The sequence below is a fragment of the Myotis davidii genome, unplaced genomic scaffold, assembly GCF_000327345.1.
Source record: "Myotis davidii unplaced genomic scaffold, ASM32734v1 scaffold461, whole genome shotgun sequence".
Classification (NCBI taxonomy): domain Eukaryota; kingdom Metazoa; phylum Chordata; class Mammalia; order Chiroptera; family Vespertilionidae; genus Myotis; species Myotis davidii.
The window spans coordinates 1,590,660-1,606,048 of record NW_006295825.1 but is presented as its reverse complement, the minus strand read 5'-3'; the positions used below and the strand labels follow the sequence as shown (position 1 = coordinate 1,606,048).

General features: G+C 50.5%; 1 protein-coding gene across 1 annotated transcript in view; it reads right to left on the bottom strand.

The window, feature by feature from the left end:
* IGDCC4 (immunoglobulin superfamily, DCC subclass, member 4) overlaps positions 1-15,389 on the bottom strand; it is a 40,288-nt gene that overhangs the window by 23,114 nt on the left and 1,785 nt on the right. Inside the window, 2 exon segments of the mRNA XM_015568463.1 lie at positions 4,368-4,509; positions 5,373-5,723. Of these exon segments, the coding sequence (XP_015423949.1) occupies positions 4,368-4,509; positions 5,373-5,723 (493 nt within the window).

Sequence of the window (15,389 nt, the reverse complement as noted above, 5' to 3'; positions counted from 1 at the left end):
AGAGTCACAAAACAGTGTTTATGAAGCAACTCTATTTTGGGAACATAAATAAATGACATGTTAGGTTATACACAAAAAAGTCAAGGGTGGTAAAGCTCCCATCACTCAGGGAGGTTTTCTCTGAAAATGGGATTACTGGGGACTTATTTGTTGTGCTTTTTTTTTTAAATTACAGTGAATGTTTATTAGTTTGGAAGTATAAAACTTTAAAAAATTTAAATGGAAAAAAGTATGTGTCTTGTACACCTTGTTCTGTAACTCCAGGCTCATTGGCTGATCGGAGAGAATTAGCGCCAACATTTTAGCAAGTGACATGACATATCTGTGCCTCAGCTTCTCATCTGAAAAATGGGTTAACTCATTTCTTTCTTGCCTACTTCACAACCCTAACCTTTTTAACGTCTTATGAGCTCACATCAGATAGTGGACATAAACATCTACCAATCACAAACTCTAAACACATCTTTACAATGGTGTAAATGGTACACATATTTTAAAAGACTGGAAGAAATACTCAAAAATGGTAATAGCTGTCTGTGTCCAGGTGGTAGGGGATCCCCTCCACCCCCACACTTAAAGTTAGCATAGTTTATCATTTAAAAATTAATTCAAATGTCAAAGTAGCTACTTATAGAATGAAAAGCAACCTCTATCCAAAAGGGAGGAATTCTCTTTCCAAGCCTGAGACTGAGCCTGCTGTCCTACTCCCCCGAAAGCCACTTGGACCCAGGGATTCAGGAACACAGAAGGGACGACACAGCTGCTCTGAGCTTCCTGAGGCCAAAGAGCCTCACCCTAAGCCAGTGATGGCGAACCTTTTGAGCTCGGCGTGTCAGCATTTTGAAAAACCCTAACTTAACTCTGGTGCCGTGTCACATATAGAAATTTTTTGATATTTGCAACCATAGTAAAACGAAGATTTATATTTTTTATATTTATTTTATGTATTTAAATGCCATTTAACAAAGAAATATCAACCAAAAAAATGAGTTCGGGTGTCACCTCTGACAGGCGTGTCATAGGTTTGCCATCACTGCCCTAAGCCCTACAGAGATGCCCCTGGGGTAAAAGGGCACTGGCTGAGGGTCACTCCATGGTGACAGACTCGATGGACACTGGAGATGGCCAGGGCGGAAGACGGGATGAAGGAGCCCATGGAATCTGAGTCCATTAGCGCCATGTTTTTAAAGTGTGAACGAATGGCAATAACAAAATGACTTCAAATGGATCCAGGCACACATTTTTTTATTCCAGTGCTTATGTATTTATTTTTATGGCCACCTTCCATTTATGGTAAGTATTGCTGGTTTTCCATTTTACTGCAGTGAGATAATGCTTCTTTTTATTATGTGTTAAGTTACAAAAGAGAGAGTTGATTCTAAGAAATGTATTAAGTAAGTGATTGTATAAATTGTTCAGGGACGGCCAACATTATAAAGGAGGTTTATGAATGCCTGGATTTTGGAAAACATTACTCTCATTGATGACTGGTTCCCATGGAAGAAAAATTATCCCCTATCATTAGAAATCAGTTTAAGTACCAGGGAATTGCCTTAGGGTCTAGTCTTCACCATCAGTTTCAAAAATATGCACATATACCCTGACAGAGTGAGTTTATTAACTGCACATGTGCACACCCTACACCAAGGCATATGGTCTCCTTCAAACCACTGGGCTGAGTTTATGAATAGCATATTTGTGCATGTACTATATCTGGGCATGTGTAAAAATACATACCTTGGGCATAATCGAGCTGCTGTTTTAGACATTTCTTTATTCCCCCACACAATGTGCTAGGACATGTGAGCCTGGCTTATTTATAGACGAGGATCACTTTTCAGAGGACTTGGGGGCAACCACTCCCAGAGCTCAGGAACTGGCAGCTCCAGGCTCCTGGGAGAGGCCTGTGGCCTTTATGGAATGGTGCCTGAACGAGCTGCTGGGAGACGAGGTCTGAATCCCACTGCTTGCTCAAAAACTCTGGGGAAAGAACTTCTCTGCTCTGAGCCACAGCTGGACCGCCCGATCTCTAAGCCCACCTGCAGGGGAACTTCCTCAGACACTGCAGCTGCCCCACCACAACCCTCAAGTCACGAGAGGCTTGGGTATCATCCATGCCGCACTCTGGCACCCAACACTCTGGATATTAGCTGTGTGACCTGGGCCAAGGTATTTCTGTCTCTGATCTTCAGTTCCCTCATTTAACAATTTGGATAATAATATCTGCCATAGCCACATGTACAGACCTAGGAGGATGTTTATTATGTGTTAAGTAAAAAAAGTAAAAGTTGCCGAAACCGGTTTGGCTCAGTGGATAGAGCGTCGGCCTGAGGACTGAAAGGTCCCAGGTTCGATTCCGGTCAAGGGCATGTACCTGGGTTGCGTGCACATCCCCAGTAGGAGATGTGCAGGAGGCAGCTGATCGATGTCTCTTGGCTCAGTGGATAGAGCATCAGCCTGAGGACTGAAGGGTCCTGGGTTTGACTCCCTGTCTGGGCACATGCCTGGGTTATGGGCTCAGTCCCCAGCGTGAGGCGTGCAGGAGGCTGCTGATCAATGATTCTCTCTAATCATTGATGTTTCTCTCTCTCGCCTTCTCCCTTCCTCTCTGAAATTTAAAAAAAATAAAAATGACCGAACAAAAAAACCAGTACGTACAATTTCTCAAGAGAATATGTATAAACATACAGGGGAAAGTCCAGAGGATAGACATCAAAACTAACAGTGGCTTTCTATGGGTGACAGGATGATGAGTAATCTTTGTTCTTTTTTATTTATATGAATTAGAAAATGCATTTTCTAGGAATATACACTGAAAGAGGATAATATGAAAAATAAGAAATACCTACCTCGAAGGATGAGGGGTTAACTGAGTGGCTTTTCCTCTCTCCCATTCTCTCGGGAGGGAGGCGGCTGCCAGGAGTAGGCTCTCACTTGGTTCTAGCCCACCAACTCCCAGCAAGCACCACCAGAGAGCAGTGAGCAGCCTCACATTTGGAAGGCATGAAACTTAAAATGTCAGTATTCCCATGGTCCACTCCCTAGGAATGCTCATTCATGGAATACTGCAAGAGGGGCTCTGGGCAGATGAGTCTAGGAAGTGTCTGGTTAAACAAGTTAAACAGGTTTTCTATACAGGACTTCTCAGTGCCTTGTCAATTCCAAGAGAGAGATTTATAGGCAGTTTCCTGACCTTGACTACAGAATAGTTCCCCCCCCCCCCCAAAAAAAAAGGTCTCTTTTGGGACTAATTTTCTGCAAAGAACACACTTTGGGAAACCATGATCTAATCCAATTCTTTCATCCCCCCCGCCCCCGCCCTTAAGTGAGAAGTGACTTGCTGAGGACCAATGGGACTAACCAATCACCAAAGTCAACGTGGTGGCTTATATCTTGACTTCTCTCCCTCCTTTCTCCTTCACAACGGTTACAGAGATGTGTCCTGTGGCTTTTCTACCTAGAAATTTCTCCTACACTTTCAGCCCTACCTAGACATGGGCAGAAGTAGGAAGAACTGGGACAACTCAACACACTCAAGACAGGTTAGTCCCAGGGCAGGGAGATCTGAAAGCCAGTGTTTCTGAGCCGAAGGAACCCCACCTCCACCAGGAGAGGATAAGGAGGTAACTACAGCTGGAGAGAGGTAGCCAGAGGCTGGGAAAGGCCTGTGGAGCCACATTTCCATGGATGTGAGAATCATGGGATGACAACCGAGTCATGAGATCAGCTCAGATGTGAATGAGCCTCGTGCCTTCTGGTCACGCTGCAGGTACATCGGGGCCTGCCCAGGAGGCCACGGGAGGGTTCGGCCTCTGCTTCTTTTCCACCTTAGAAACGCTTCCCTGCATGGCGCCCTCTGCCCGCTGACTTCATGGGGAGAGAGGAGGTTGAAACAGGAAGGACCCCCACAACCCACCCATTAGATGCTACTGGAGGGCCTGAGGGAGGAAGAGAGGTAGAAACCCCAGAAGAACCTTGCAAAGAGAATACCTTTCCAGCAGCCGTGAGGCATTGAACAAGTAAACATTCTGCCAGAGATTCATGGTGTGGCTTTGGATAAGCCACAGCTCCTCTCTGGCCCTGAGGGTCCTCAATAAAGCAAGTGTTTGGACTAGAGATGCTCTGAAGGACTCTATCACTACTCCCTACCCAAGCTCCATAGCTTAGGGGGGGGGGAGGGTGTCCTCCCAGAGAGCAAAAACTTCTTGCCTGACTTCTCCTTGAGACCAGAAATGAGCTGAGAGTCAGGCAGTGTTTGGCTCCTAAGTCAGTTTCAGCAAATGGAGGCTTCCTGACTCTAGGAATCCCTGAGCCCTCCCTGGCCTGCCCACTGGGCCCCACTCTCCACTCCCCTAGAGGGCACTCACCGAGGCTCCGCAGGCACTGTCACCTGGTCCTTCTCCCACGTAATGCTGGGAGCTGGCAGCCCTTCAATGTGGCACTCAAATCGAGCGGTCCCATTCTCCTCCACTGTCTGAGACTCCGGGTGCAGAGAGAAGCCTGCGAGTGCTGAGGATGAGGACAGTGACACACAGGCAGGGACAGGAGTGGGACAGGGAAGAGATGGACAGCACACACAGTGAAACACACATGAGAGACACAGGTGACAGAATACAAGCAGAGCCAATTCAGACCAACAGAGACACAGTTGGAGAAGATAAGAGTGGTCATTACTGGTTAGATGCTGTGAATTCCCAAGTCCCCAGGCTTAACATCAGAATCATGGTCAGCCCATAGGAAGATGCACACTTTTTCGGTCCTGAAAATTATTTCATGGTAACCTGGGCCTCCTGAGAGCCCCCAAAGGGTGGACTGGACAGTGGGCTTGACTCCACATACTCCACCTCCTGTATGGCTCTCTGGAGAGCCACCTTTGTGCCTCCCATACTCTTTTTTTTAAAATATATTTATTGATTTTTTACAGAGAGGAAGGGAGAGGGATAGAGAGTTAGAAACATCGATGAGAGAGAAATATCGATCAGCTGCCTCCTGCACACTCCCTACTGGGGATGTGCCCGAAACCAAAGTACATGCCCTTGACCAGAATCAAACCTGGGATTCTTCAGTCTGCAGGCCAACTCTCTATCCACTGAGCCAAACCAGTTAGGGCTCCCATACTCTTATAAGCCCCTCTGGCAGGCTTCCTGGAGGAGAGCACAACGTTAGACTCTCAAACTCCATGGGAAGGAAAAGGAGCGAGAACAGGAGTGGAGAAATGGGACTAATGAACAGTGAGGCAGACAATACCAGGAAGGCAGGGGAAGGGGCCAGAGCTGAAAAGATCAGCCTTTGTGTAGGTAACAATCAGGATCCCACTTCCCACACCCCAGGCCTCCCCGGTGTTAGCTCAGTCCCCCAATATGGGCACTTACTGGCGAGCTTGACCACTGCAGCCTGGCTGGCCACCACTCCGAGCGGGCCACGGGCCAGACAGGAATAGCTGCCCTCGATGACATCTGAGGCTCCAGGGGCTGCCTCCTCACTGCCATTGGGTGCTAGCGGCTGTGACAGCCACAGGGAGCCATTGGGTAGCAGGCGCAGGTGGCTGTGCTCCAGCAGGGCACCTCCATCTTTGCTCCACGTGACGCTGGTGGGGGGTCCGGCAGCGGCAGTCCCCAGACTACAGTCCAGCACCGCCACCTGCTCTGGGCCCAGGACCACTTGTACTGGCCCCGGTCCACAGCTCAGCTCCACGGTTGTCTCCTGGGGCAACGGCAGCTCCCCTGCGTAGAGGAGGGGACACCAGGGCCATCAGCATGTGTCCTCCCACCTTCCCCAGGCCCCAGCTCCTGAGTCACTCACCCAGGGCCTGGAACAAATTGTGGAGAAAGAGGTCTCATAGGAAGACTGGGGTCTGGATCCTGGCTCTGTCCCTTACTAACTGAGATTTGGGGCAAACTGCTGCACTTCTCCGTGCCCATCTTCCCCAGCTGCTCAATGTCCTCACACACTAAAACACACAGTTCTTAGCATCATTATTCATGATAGGCAATAAGTGGAAATAACCCAGATGCCCAGCACCTGATGAATGGATAAATACATTACTCAGCCACCAAAAGGAATGAAGAACTGATATGTGCTTTGACATGGATGAACCTTGAAAACTTTATGATAAGTAAAAGAAGCCAGTCACAAAATGCCGCATACTGCATGCTCTCATTATTATGAAATGTCCAGAACAGGCAAATCGTAGAGACAGAAAGTAGATTAATGGTTGCCAGGGATGGGGGAGAGAGAAGAATGAGGAGTGACGGTTAAGGGACATACAATGTTTCTTTTTGAAGTGATAAACATTTCTAGAAATAGATAATGGTGATGGTTGCACAACCTTGTGAATATACTAAACACCATTGATTTGTACACTTTAAGGGGTGAGTTTTATGGTATGTGAATTATATCTCAATGAAAAACAAGACAGCCCAGCCGGTGTGTCTCAGTAGTTGAACATCGACCTATGAACCAGGAAGTTGCGGTTCCATTGCTGGCCAGGGCACATGGCCAGATGGTGGGCTCGATCCCCAGTGTGGGGTGTGCAGGAGGCGGCTGATCAATGATTCTCTCATCTTAATGTTTCTATTTCTTTCTCCATTGCCCTTTCTCTCTGGAATCAATAAAGATATATTTTTTGAAAAACAAGACACAGTAATGGCTTCTGATAAGGCTGTTGTGAGCACGGAATGAGATGACGTGTGGGAAGGAGTACAGCACAGTGTCTGACCTGGCCCAGAACGGGGGCTCAGTGATGTCACTCCCTCCCCTGAAACCGTACAGATCGTCTGGACCACTATAGCCCTATCCATTCCTGCCCCAGGGGCTGGGAAGCTGAGCACTCCTTCCTGCAGCGCATTTCCCAGGGCCAGGCAGCAAGCCAGAGCCAGAACCCAGTCCCCAGATGCACCAGGAGAACACTGTCCTTGTCACAAAGGGAACAATGGAGGAAGGAAATGCCATCTCAAAACAAAACACACGATGGCCAATCCGTATTTATTATTTTAACCAACATTTCAGCAGTGCCAGGAACCATCACTCTCAGAGAAACTGGTTCTCCCAGTGTGTCTCCCAGAGGGTTGACCTGCTGCCTCCCTGGCCCATAAAAGCTCAATGGCCAACATCACTTCTCATCCTGTGGCCTGACTCCTTCCTTCAGGGCAGGATGAGGTGTCAGAGTGAACCAGGGACAATGGCCCATACTCATTACAAGGCAGGTCTGGCTGCCAGAGCCACGTGGGGCATGCAGAAAGCACGATGGCGAGGAAATCAGGGACCCTCAGCTCCAGACCCAGCTCTGTCATAGTCTAGCTGTGTGGCCTTGGGCCAGTCACTTCTCCTTCTCAACTTAGTTTACTCAGATGTAGGGGTGATGTCTGAAATTCTGTGATTTTAGGATTATTAATGAACTAGACATACCTATTGCTGAAGAAACATAGAGCATCATCTGAACATATACACAAACTGTAGGTACAGCCTTTCACACCTGAACACATGCCCCCCAGTCTCTGCCACGCTCGTTGAAACCTGGACACATATACCTCCGCTTAGATCCCTGTCTGTCCCCGGGCTCCCTTCCTACTATCCTCCAAGAAGAACACGACTGAGGGGAGAAGTGCAAGCTGGCTAAGCTAAGGAGACCAGGGCTCGGATGTGCAGTGTGAAGGACAGGCAGGCGTGGCCTGAACCAGGTCTCTTAATCTATCAGAAAGGCTCAGCTGGCACCTCCAGCTACACAGCTAGGCTCAGCATTACCAGTGGGTGCAGGGAAGAGAAGGCATCCTTGCCCTCACCCAGTTTCCATTCTAATTGGGGAAACAAAATTGGCATTCACATCATTGCAGGCCATTTGTTGTGGTGGAAAGAGTATTTGACCTTGGCATAGAAGGTCAAGGTTCCAATCTTGTTCTTCCACCTACCAGCTGTGTGACAAGCCACTTAACCTTCCTGGGCCCCAGTTTCCACATCTGTAAAACGAAGAGGATATCACCAGGCTTGGGAGGATTAAACGACATGATGTAAGTCAGGGCTCCAGCCCAGCAGGCACCCATCAAGGAATGGGAGCTCATTCTTTAAAGGCACTGAACGGGGCTGCACAAATGGTAATGGCAGTTCTCAACATCCAGTCCCTTCTACCTCCGAGGCCCAAGATTCTAAGATTCAAACGCAGGCAAGTCTGGGCTCTCAGCCCAGCGGCTTCCAATTGCCGGGTTCCAGCCGCTAATCAGTCGGTTTGAGTTTCAGGGGAGAAAAACCCCACTGACATGAAACCCTGAGCCCTCTGGCAGCCTCCCCGCCCCCCAAAGCACGGCCAGCCGGGGCTTGGAAAATCCCCTGCTGCGCTTAACAAACAATGTGAACAGTTGGGGCCTGAGCAGCTGCTGGATATGTCAGCAGCCTGGGCTCTGGCGAGCAGGACAGCGGCCAGAGGGGCCCTGGCCGGGCGGCTGGCTGGGGAGCCCAGAGGAGGCTCGATTCCCTTCCTGAATATTCGGGGATCAGCAGATGTCTGGCTTCCCCACCTTAGAGGAGCCCAGCAGCACCCAATGAGGCAGAACAGGGAAACCAACAGTGATGAACATGCAGGGAGAACCTAGGAGGGTCCAGGGCTGTGCCAGGAGCCCGCGCCCACGTGGGGAAGCCTGAGATTCCTCACTTTACAGAGGGGGAAACTGAGGCCCAGAAGGAGGGTCTCATCTCTCTTGGAGGCAGTTGCTCCTGGATAAGAGGTTTCTCTCTGCCTCAGTGCCCCAACCTCTGTGGCCCGGACACGCATCCTCAGGGACTCAGCCCAGGTGCTGGCCCTCCGTGAAGCTGCCCCCGTCTTCCCTTGTGAAGTTTCTCCTGCGTCTCACATCACACAGCCACTTGGAAATCCATCCTTCTTGCCCAGATGGACAGTGGGACTTCGTAGACCAGGCCTGGACCTAGTTCTAGAGTCATTGTCCTGAGTTCATCCTTTGTTGTATGACCTTGGGTCCATTCCTCTCCTCCGTTCAGCCTCCATTTCCACAGTTTTAAAAATGAAGAATCTCCGCATTTCTCATTTTCACCAAAATTCGCCCAGCGGCAGAGAGGAGCAGCCTCAGGAGGCCTGCTGACGGCCCGAAATGGTTTTCTTTTAAACCTTTGGCACATTTTGCATTCTGCTCATTACAAACAATGTTTGTTTTAATATAAATGTGGTTTCTACACCATCAAATCTTTTCGTAAAAGTGATGCTCTGGGGAGTGGACCTTGTTTGTCCAGTGGCTTTGTGGCCAGCCCTTTCCTGCCCGTCCCCAACCTCCCCATGGCTGACCCCCAAAGCCCCTCCCACAGGCATTTCTCAGCTGCCCCTCTCAGGGCTGGGGCAGACACAATGGGCACTTGCTGGTCGCCAGTTTTCTGCCTCGAGGGGGCCTCCCTCTCCCAGTCTCCTGTCTCCTTGGTGAGACCCTGCCAGAGACGCAGAGCTGCTATGCTTGGGAGCCCCACGGCCATCTCTCAATCTCCTTTTTCTGACAAATTATTTTACCCATTTACAGGATAAATTAGATTTTATGAGGCCAATTAGAACTCAGACAGAAAGGAGAGATGCTGCTGAGCCCCAGGGTCAGCTCAGTGCTGTTTAGGGGGATTTGCAGGGGCCTGGCGTGAGCCAGGGTTCCATTTTTCAGTGAACTCGCAGGAAAGAGGCGGGTGGGGGAGGGGAACGAAGCCAGATGCCTCCTTAATTAAGCCAAGAACTTGCCACAAACATCAATGCCTTGTCACTTCTGAACTTCAGGGCCCAACAGATTTACAACTTGTTTTTGATCTAGGGCAATTCTCCATGACACCATCCCCTCTCTCCTTTCCCAGGAGACACAAGTCAGTTTTTTCCAGAAACCTCCCTCCCTGCCCCCCACCTTGGCCGCCTCCCTAACCACACACTAAGCCCCTCCCACTAACAGCTGGAAGGAGAGCTTCAGACGGTTGCCTGGGACACCAGCAAAGCAGGAGCACCCCCTTCAGCTGACTTGACAGCAAAGCCACACTCAGCTGCCTCCCTCCTGTTCCCTGAGACCTCTATCCCCACCAGACCAGACCCCTTCCAGGCCTCTGAAACGTTGCTGTTCTGTTGCTGTTCCGTATATTGCTCATGCTGCTCCCTCTCCCTACAATAGCTGGGCCATCGGGGTCTGATTTAGATGCCTCTCCTTTTTCTTCCCTATAAGACCCTGGGCACCTTGATCGTGGTAATTATCATTCTAACTTTTTGATTGCTTTTCTCCCCAACTAGGCCACAAGCTCAAGATGATGTCTTCATCAGCTTTCTAAATCCCCAGTTCCTAGAACAGTGCCTGGCATATTGTAGGTGCTCAAAAAATATTCTTCAAACACATGAGTGCACACACAGAACATGCTCAAAAAGACACAACACTGCCCTAACTGGTTTGGCTCAGTGGACAGAGCGTCGGCCTGTGGACTGAAGGGTCCCGGGTTCGATTCCGGTCAAGGGCATGTACCTTGGTTGCGGGGACATCCCCAGTGGGCTGTGTGCAGGAGGCAGCTGATCGATGTCTCTCTCTCATCGATGTTTCTAACTCTCTATCCCTCTCCCTTCCTCTCTGTAAAAAATCAGTAAAAAAAATTTTTTTTTAAAAAAAGAAGATACAACACAGAGCCCCTCCTGCTCTTCTGAGCCTCCATTCCATATCTGTAAAAATTATAGGAATTTCCCTCAGGACTGGAGATTAAGTGAATAATATATGTGGAAACTGCCTTGCATACTACATGGCACCTAATAGACACCTAACAAAACACTTAAAAGCACAGAGTCAGAACAGCAAACTCGCAATGACAAAACTCTGTACTTAAGCATTACCAGGACTAGGGAGCTCACTACCTCACCTGTGCTGCTGTATGCCTTGTATGAGTAACACTATCTTTCTCCTGTGCCCACCTTTTTCTACCTATATGCTCCACTCACTTACCAGAGCACAGAGTAATGAGCCTCTTATCGAATCATCTACAAGTCGTGTCTCTGCACCAGCTTGCATCTGAGAGAGAGCTTATTGAACCTCTGTTTCCTGACCCCAATGACCTCAAAGCCCCTTACATTCAAAGGATGCTTCAACCTCAGCAGCAAGACAGTATTAGCTGGCAGCCCGGCTAGCCCAGAAGATGAGGATTCCATTTCCCTGCATGTCAGGCCTAGAACATCCTCTTTCTGGTTTTTCTTCCCCTGCAGCTCCAATCACTCCCCTCTGACCAGGCTGGGGCCTCCCCCACCAGAACTGCTCTTACTCCTCTCTCTCCCACCCCAGGGAGCTGGGAGCCCCCAGGCAAGCCTGGCAATGACATCTGTTCTGCATCTGGAATTCTGTGTCAAGTCTGGTTGCTATACCTCAGAAACAGTGGAGGCTGAACAGGAGGCACTGGGGAGAGGGGATGGGAGGAGTAGGGTGGATTCCAGAGTCCAGACACACCAACTGAGGGGGGCCAAGCCCAAAGTTGATAACTTCTTATGTGACGGGGAGGGAGTGTGGAGAGTATGTGTGTACCAAGTCCTGGGCAGTTTGGCTGTTCCAAGTGCCAGGAGACTGGTTCCAGCCCCAGCTCAGTCCCTTTTCATGTAACTTTGGGAAGTCACTCAGTTTTCTCATCTGTAAAATGGGTTCATGCTAAAATTATTTCTAAGTTCCCTTCAGTGCTGACATTCAATGATGCTCTAATTGTGAGATCACTTAACTTGAAAGAGGTATCTTGAGGAGAAAAAAAGGAAATGCTAATTTATACATTATGTGTGATTAATTGGGCCATGAAAGTACATACAGGATCACTGAGGGTTTATATAACTTCTGGATATGATTCACTATTGAGCTCTGGCCAGGTGGCTCAGTTGGTTGGAGCATCATTCCATATACCAAAAGGTTTGCATTTCATTCCTGGTCAGGGCACATATAGGAGTCAATCAATGTTTCTCTCTCTCTCTCTCTCTCTCTCTCTCTCTCTCAAAAATCAGCAAAAACATATCCTCAGGTGAGGATAAAAAAACAAGATTCACTATTAAGAGAAAGCACGTTTCACCTAGCTCCTATACTCCAAGATGGGGTCAGAGAAGGCCACCCCAATACTACAACTGACTGAGGCTGGCCTCTGAGCCTCCAGACTGAGAATGGGATGGGAGAGAAGCAGTTTCTGGGTGAGAAGAAAGCAGTTTCCATGTTCTTGGAGGTCTTCTATTACTGACTTCTGGCTCTCTGACTAGGTGAAAGGGAGAGCCCCACTTCTCGTATGTGATGAAAACAGCACACTGAGTATTCCAGCACCAACCCCATTCCAACAAAAAAGTCTCCCAGTTCCCAGTCCCTGATTCAAGGGGAGTGTTAGAGGAGAGGGGCAGGCACTATCCTGACCCCAGCCCTTTGTTCTGCTGAAGTGTCTATTATTTTTTTACTTCCCTCTCCCTCGTCTCCTACAAACTCAACTTATTTTCAAGTCCTACTGATTCTTCTAAATACCTCTAGAATCCAGCTACTCAGGCCACCCCAACTGCCCCTCTAGTGGCCACCGTCCTCTTTGGATTACTGGGACAGCCTCCCAAGGAGCTAGAGCTTCCAGCCTCAGCTCTGCCCAATCGATTCTCCGCACTGGCTGGAGTGAGCTGATGCAAAGCTGATCTGAAAACCCACCACGGGCTCCTGGGGCCTCAGAAACCTTGGTGGGGCTTACAAGGCCCTTCATAAGCTGGTGCCAGGCCCCACCCCTTTCTCCCTTGATACTCCATGGCCCCACCCATCCTTCCCCAACCTGCTCCACTCTCACCCCCGTGCTCTAAACGCCAGCCGGATTTACCTGCATTCAAACTAAGTCACCTCTGAGCGTTTGCACATGCTGTTCTCTCTGGAAAACGTTCTCCATCACCACTCTCCTTCTATAGGGCGAGCTCAGGCACTGCATGGAGCTCCATTACCCATTGCTTCCTGAAGGAAACCTTTCCTGACCTTTCCAGAGTACCTGTCAGTCTCTCCCCACCAGACTGGAAGCTTGGCACCAGGGACCAAGCCTGCCACCTTATTTACTATATTCTAGGCACTGGGCACATGCTAGCCAAATAATAATTAATAATAATAATTAATAATAATAATAATAGGTGCTCAGTAAATATTTGTTGAATGAATGAATGAGCAACCTTGGTCCAGATCACTGTGGCTATACAGAACTCTATAAGGTGTCCCCAGGGGGCCGAGCTTTGTACAGCAAAGGTTTGGGGCCTGAAGGCTGGTAGAGTAGTTGCTTTAGCCACACACACTGCTGTCCAGGGAGCCCCAGATCTGTCCTTGCCACTGCCTGGTGCCTTGCGCTCCGGAGCAGACAGAGGCCAGGTCTTCCAGGCAAACTGAGCCCCTGGCCAGAGACCCCACCAGGATTCATAATGCTCCCTGCACTTCCCAGGCCTGGTCCGCTTCGTTGGGTGACACTGAGCCCTTGTTGTCTGGAGCTCTTGGAAAAGCCGAAGACAGGGGCACAGCTGTTCCTTATCCCCTGGGTTCCAGGAGATGTGCTCTGCCCCTTCACCTGACAACCGGAGCGCCCCATTCCCCTGGAGGTCCAGCCAGGTGGGCAGTCAGCCTAGAAAGGGGCGTGTCTTTGTAGGAAGAAAAGGGTCCCAGCAGATCCCGCAGTTTGGGTTTCCAGGAGATGGGCGTGGGGTTGACCAGGGTAAGGCTCCTATCCCCTCCGCCATCCCTGCTCCCTCCCACGTGGCCGGGCTGAGTCTCTCTGGAAAGCCGCAGCAGCTGGAGAGAAATCCCCCTCCCCACCCCCATCCCGCCTCCAAGTCCCTCCCCGACTTGCCTCGGACACGTCCTCAGCTCTCCTCTCCAAAGGGAAGGCAAGAAAGGGGCGAACAAAGCGGGCAGCCCCTCCCCCTCCCCATGGGCCACCCCCCAAACTCACATGGGACGGAAAGCGAAAGGGCTAGGGGCGCAAGAAGGAACCCTAAGCATAACGACTCGGGTCTCCGTCCGTCCGCAGCCCTTTCTCCAGCGCGGACAGCTCTGACTCCTACCCGCGCCCTGCACTGAGGTGGGAGGCTGGAGGAGGCCTTGCCGACCTCGGCCACGCTGCTCCGATCTGCCCCTGGGGGGTTGGGGCCGGAGTGACACGCGTCCCATCCCCAGAGTGAGAACTGGATGCGTCCACAAAGCAGCTGGTTCCCTGCCCTCTCCCGCAGCCACTCCAGGCCCCGGGCTTGGGGGAGCTACGCTACCCCCACACATACACCGGCTCCAGGGACCACACCCTCTGGGCAAAGTTGAGTGTTTGACCACCACTTACCCACTTGAACTGCTCAATCAGAAATCTCCCGCTCTGTCCCCCCACCGCGGGCAAGGACACTCCCAACAGCCAAGGCCAAATATTAGCTCAGCCTCATAAACACAATTACACACGGTCTCGACACCGATGGAGGTGCAACACCCACACCCACACCCACGGCTCTCCCACACGCTCTCCACCCGGAGACACGCGGGCAAGGTGAAGCCCGCCCCGCTAGAGGCACCAGCACCAAACCCACAGCCGCGATGCCACTCCGAGGCCGGGCACGCACTTCGGACACGCACGCCCACACAACCCCCTCCCCACCTTCAGCCAGCGCGCGCGCGCGCGCACACACACACACACACACACACAGAGACTCACACACACACAGAGACACACACAGGCACACACAGACACACAGAGACACACACAGAGAGACACAGACACACACAGAGACACACACACACACACACACACACACAGAGACTCACACACACACAGAGACACACACAGGCACACACAGACACACAGAGACACACACAGAGAGACACAGACACACACAGAGACACACACACACACACACACACACACAGAGACTCACACACACACAGAGACACACACAGGCACACACAGACACACAGAGACACACACAGAGAGACACAGACACACACAGAGACACACACACACACACACACACACACAGAGACTCACACACACACAGAGACACACACAGGCACACACAGACACACAGAGACACACACAGAGAGACACAGACACACACAGAGACACACACACACACACACACACACACAGAGACTCACACACACACAGAGACACACACAGGCACACACAGACACACAGAGACACACACAGAGAGACACAGACACACACAGAGACACACACACACACACACACACACACAGAGACTCACACACACACAGAGACACACACAGGCACACACAGACACACAGAGACACACACAGAGAGACACAGACACACACAGACACACACAGACACACAGACACACGCGCACACGCACACACACACACACACAGACAAGCGCGCGCGCACGCACTCAGGACTCCGAACACCAAGGACACACACCCCCTGCG